This window comes from Cyphomyrmex costatus, unplaced genomic scaffold (assembly GCF_001594065.2).
Source record: "Cyphomyrmex costatus isolate MS0001 unplaced genomic scaffold, Ccosl1.0 scaffold29, whole genome shotgun sequence".
Taxonomy (NCBI): domain Eukaryota; kingdom Metazoa; phylum Arthropoda; class Insecta; order Hymenoptera; family Formicidae; genus Cyphomyrmex; species Cyphomyrmex costatus.
In genome coordinates, this window is record NW_017277017.1 from 1,545,960 (window position 1) to 1,551,763 (window position 5,804).

General features: G+C 33.9%; 1 protein-coding gene across 1 annotated transcript in view; it reads right to left on the reverse strand.

Moving 5' to 3' along the window:
- Window positions 1-1,437: 1,437 nt before the first annotated feature.
- DNApol-alpha73 (DNA polymerase alpha subunit B) overlaps window positions 1,438-5,804 on the reverse strand; it is a 12,554-nt gene continuing 8,187 nt past the window's right edge. The window contains exons 3-6 of the mRNA XM_018541508.1: window positions 3,452-3,555; window positions 2,323-3,111; window positions 1,971-2,186; window positions 1,438-1,795 (exon numbers count right to left, since the gene is read on the reverse strand). Coding sequence (XP_018397010.1) covers window positions 1,480-1,795; window positions 1,971-2,186; window positions 2,323-3,111; window positions 3,452-3,555 — 1,425 coding nt within the window. The 3' untranslated portion in view covers window positions 1,438-1,479. The remainder of the gene's footprint in view (window positions 1,796-1,970; window positions 2,187-2,322; window positions 3,112-3,451; window positions 3,556-5,804) is intronic.

The following is a 5,804-nucleotide window of genomic DNA, read 5'->3' on the forward strand; positions in this document are numbered from 1 at the left end:
GCCCACCAGTAGCGAAAAACTCCAGGGAGGCTTTGCGGGGGCAGCAGCATCGAGCGTGTGGTGCCCTCCAGCATAAATTCCGCGAATTTTTAAAGACACAAAACTCCGCCGATAATTTCAAAGTCATGTTTTTTTTTTTTTAGATATGGAATGCTTTCTAGTAAGAGACAAGAACCTTTCCATTTAATCCGAATTTTATAGTCAATCACTCTCCTCGTATCCGACTATAATTGATCCATTTCTTATGGCTTAGAACATCTATTGTAGATCCGTACTTAGTTATAGTGACACAAGTCGACAGAAACATCATTCTATCTTTTTTGATATTCCAAATAATAATAAAGATAGAACGACTTTTGTGTCGATTTGTTACCTTATAAGACTTTTACAAATGGAAAGCACCCACAAATGACCAACGCATTAAAAAATCAGCTAATCAGTTTATTTCATGAAAAAAAAAAAAAAAGAACTTGTTTTATTTTTCTACGAATTATGTGTTATGCAAGATTGTGCTCCAACTCTTATCGTTTTTCAATGTTAAACAAAGATGAAATAATCGCTGAGCTACATTAATATTCTACTATGATAAATTTTTTAAATATATTAATTTAGAATAGTTTTCCACAAAATACAAAAATTTTTAAGTCTCTAGAAATTCTCATCTTTAATGAATACACTTAAAAAAATTTGTCATACAATAAATGAAATATTAGAACAAGAATATAGTCTTATATAATGTCATGCAATAAAAAAAAGGACCAATTTATCTTTTTATTTCTCTTCCTTCATAAGTCACAAAAGCTTGATTTTCTTAATGATCAAATTGCTGGATTTTCTTATAAATTATGTATTATGCATTATGCAAGACTCTGCGCTTCTGCCCTTACATTGTCATCTGTAAGTCTATTAGCATTACTTGAATTTTTGCACTGAGCATTTTCGTTTTCTTTCTTTTCGACGTCCAAATATATTTATCTCATTTTAAGTGCAAACATTTTTGGGAATTGCAATTGTAACATAAACAAATCTTGCGTCTTGCTGGAAAACTTGAATTTTTCATTAAAAAAAAACTAAACATTAAATATTCCATGCCTTGTTTTAATTTGTGCTGACTACAGTTATCACATTTTTATTACAAATAGATACTAAACAAGTAATTTTTGCTTCTTACATAGGCAAATATCATCTTAATATTAATGGAAAAAAGGAAAAGGAAAAATTAAATAGAGATCTTTTAATAATCCGTATAAAACATTAGATTATTCGAAAACTAAAATACATATCTTTTTTAAATAATTTGACATCTTTCAATCAATAATTTAAAGATATGATGCAATGGTTTGTGATATATATATATATATGTCGAAAACTTTGATATAAAAATAAAGAATTAAAAATTTTTTTTAAGATTTTACAAAAATAATTTTGTTTCTTAAACAAAAGTCCGAGACTTTAAAAATATTAATTAAAATTAATTAATCAGACTTTAGCGATCTCGCACGAGATATTATTGGAACTCCATTTACCGCCGATGACTGGTTTCACACTCAACCTGGCATAAGTGTGTTTGTGCATGCGCTCCGGATTCACGATCATACAATCGTTAATCACTTTGCAGTAACATCGCATATCGGACGGTAAAACCAACAAGTGCGGTTGTTGATCGAAAAAGGCATACTTCTCCCATAACTCCGTGTCCACGTTCAGGTCCTCGAACGGAGGATACACGGGATAGAAGCACGTTTGAGAAAGCACATGATCAGCTAGACGACTGAGTCTATCACCTGATACATTACTGCAAACATTAATTTTCATCTATTATTAAAAACTTGTAAGACTTTTACAAATAAAATAAATAGCACACACAATATATAAGTTTCAATTAGATTAAATAAAAAATTTGTCTACTCTATTAATTACACTTTAATTACTTTTGAGATCGTTAGACTCTGTGTGAAAGGAGTACTTACGATATTTCTTCTTTCCCAATATGTTTGATAACGTCAACTGATGTGATTCCAATTTTCAAACCCGCGATATCCAATATACAAGGATCTGGCATCAGCCTTAAGTTCGAATAATTTTGTAACAATTTCCGATTGAAAATTGTATAATGAGGGGTTGGAAATATAGGTTCTTGGTGTACGTCGCGATTAGAAGCTACCAATATGACTTGCGTATTCCTCCTGTAATATTATACATATCTAATTAATGAAGGTAATATTTATCTTCTTATCTATATCATTCGTATATAATCATAAAAATCAGAATATTTTCAAACGCTTATAACTAAAAAATTCAAGATATTCTATAAGACATTACCGCGTCGACTCCATTATTTTTATGAGAATCTTCTCGAACAGTTCGTGATGCGTGTCTTTAATGATATTATCCTGTATTTCGGGATGCGTGTATTCGAGAAAAGGCCCAATTAATATCAAGACATTTGGTTCATCTGACGCAACTTTTTCCATCAAATCCCACAACGCTTGGTAATGCATGTTGCTGGATGGAGTAAATGAACCAGCAGCGATGAAAATGTTAAGCTTCGATTCGATCATCGGTGTTACCGCAGGTGAAGCATACGATTTTGTGAATATTTCCTTTACATATAACGTGTCGCCTACCGGATTGACGGCTTCAACCGCAACGATCTGACCAGAGAATACAGAGTATTGTTTCAGATTGCGAAAATCCAACTCGATCGTGTTAGCCCCCGAGATGCCTTTCCGCCTTGTGCTACCTTCTAGTGTCACTGTGTTTGTAGAATCCTTGTTCGTGTTGATGCGACCGAACGTCCGAAAGTTCGTTTGACTCACGCACCGTACATTCTTCACGTAACGTAATTCGATGCCGTTATTGGTAGTCGTCAACCACGTCTTGAACAATCTGTTTCCCAAATTCTGGCACACAGATGTAAGGATGTGTCCTTGTTTTGACAGGATCTCGTACATGTACCTCGCGTCGCTGGGGATATGCGGCTCATCAGACTTTGTAACTTGAACCTCGTAATCTGTTTTCTTCCAAGACGAGACGGTTTCGCCGACGGAAAGTAAGATCTTCTCTTTGTCTGTTACGTTACGGACTTGATGTTGCTGACTTGACACGCTTCTACAAACGATACAATATTTTGAGAAAACATTAAATTGATCAAATGTAGAAAACCTTTATTCTGCCTGTATACATACAATATTTAATATATTAATTTTATTATGTTGTTTCAAATTAAGAAATAAAGAAGATGAAATCTAGAAAATATTGTTATCTATATACATATTCTATTAGTTTCAAATTTTTTAAAAGAACGCAAAATTTCAAAGCATATATGCATATTTCATAAACACATTAGAATATTAGTTTCTTTATTTAATGTACAAAAATATGATTTATTTCATTTATTCAATTTTTCTTGAAATTGCGACTCAACCCGCTGCTCAAAAAGTCTACTTACGATTTCTCGGTGCAAGTGGCTGGTGAAAACGAATATTCTGCAGCTTTTATTTTATCAACTTGTGTATCCGCATCGATTTCTACCTCGGGACTTCTTCGTGCGCGCTATGAGAAAAAGAAAATAGCCGTGTTACTCATCATGTTCTGAACGAATCCACGTCAGCTGATGATATTACGTGATTGACGTGAAGGCATACAAACACAAGTCTTTAATTAAAGAGTTTAACTTAAAACTGCCTTTTATCCGAGTTGTTCAAAAGTGGAAATTATTATTTACAGCTATAATAAGCTTCGAAAACGTATAATTTTGTACAATAATTTTTAAATATTGAAAACGGTTCAGAAGTAAACTCTTCAATTATTTACATGAGATCGCGGCGATTCCATCTTTCCCAGTACAATATATAAAAAGAGGTAAAATATTAAACAATATTCAATATTAAAGACCGTTAATGTAAGAACTAATACGAATACGAAGCCTACAACAGTCTAGCTTGGATCTTTAATTGCTAATATATAATTTCACGTAAATTTATATACTAATATACAATATGAAATATTAAATATATAAAATAAAATTATGAATATAAATTATTATTATTATTATTAATATGTATTTAATATTAAGTATAAACCTAACGAAATTAAATCTAATACCCAATTTTCAAAAACTCTCGCGTGTGTTATAAACCGTCTGAAGTTGGTTTTAAAGTCTTAATGTTAATCTTAATTTTAATTAAAATAATATTTAAATTACATCTATTTATTTATCGCATTTTAACATTCTATCTGTTTTACATTACATTACACATGCCATATATTATTATTTTAATATATTCTTGAATTTCTACTACACGTCATAGCTGCAATCTTGTTAACGCCTCACCTTTTGCGCATAGATCTCCATTAAACTTGTTTATTCTGTAAATCATCACTACCATCTGATATACGTAATAAATCACTATTATTAAAATGATTGCTAGTATTAACATTCTCACAGGAAAACTTAAGATCCTCCAACTGCTTCTCTAATCCCTTTTTACAAAGCAATATTATATATATATGTATATATATATTTAAATGAATATATAGGTGTAATTTCACGTGAATTCCATGGCAAAACGAGACTTTTCGTCGCCAGTCTGTCGCAAGGACAAAGTTTGTGTTACGAAATACGTTGATAAAATATACAGATAACGATATATCTTGACGGCACATACATTTGGCGCACACATTGGAGGTGCTTCCGATACCGAGACAGATTGCCGTAGACGAGTATGTATCTAGTCACGAAATGATAAGACGCACGTGCACCACATTCACACTCGTCTATGGAATTATTTCTCTCTTTCTTCGTCTCCGGATGATAATTCATTTTATTCCTAGTGTTCCACCACTACGATAACAATATAATCTCGTCGATCGAGCGAATCGCTCGCGAGAGAAATCTCATCGGAATCTCTTATCAATCTGTCTAAATCGGTTGTTCATGGAGGAAACTCCAATGTGCAAAAATAAGCAGAAAAACTTTCGAAAGAGATGACATGTGATGCTCCTTGGGGAAATCTCTGATTTCCCTCCAAAACAATAGCTGCAATGCTCGAACGTGCTTAATGAGTGTGGATCTAGTCACAACTTCATCGACCGTGCACTAGACCGCCACTCATTCGGCAAATTCGAAAAAGATCTTATCCCGCGTGGATCTCCCTTTCCAGCATTTTCTTCGGGGGAGGGAAGAAGGCAGGGAACCGGCTGATCTTGCAAACGGGTTGCCGTGCGCGCGCGACCGTGCGAATACGATAAGAACCGACGTTGCTTGCCATTGTACAGAGGTTAACTGCGATTAACCTGGCCGCTCTTAACGTCCACCCCTGTATTACGCATTGTTTCAATCAAGTTCGGAGACGGTCCCGTTCGTCCGCGTCCGACGCCGTCCGATCTCTCCGAATCGGAACCGCTCCGCTCAGGCGCATGCGCTTGCGAGTACGTTTGTTCGCACGTGACACGGTCCCACTCGCTCTACCCTTCTTCCTTTTTTTTCCTCTTCTTTCGTCGAATACGTAGTCTGTTCTTTGTAGCTATTCTACGTTATATTTTCTGTACCCAAAATAAAACAGGGAATCGATTATGTATCTTAAAACGAGGAATCTTTTGTAAACAGTACAAAAGTAAATAAATTCATATGATATTAACTATAATATATAAAATTATAAATATTCTAGTAAATTTACTTACTTTCCACTTCGTTTCAAGATACAATTTACCATCAGGTATCTAGAGGACATATATATATATATATATATATATATATAGAGAGAGAGAGAGAGAGAGAGAGAGAGAGGGGGGGGGGGAAA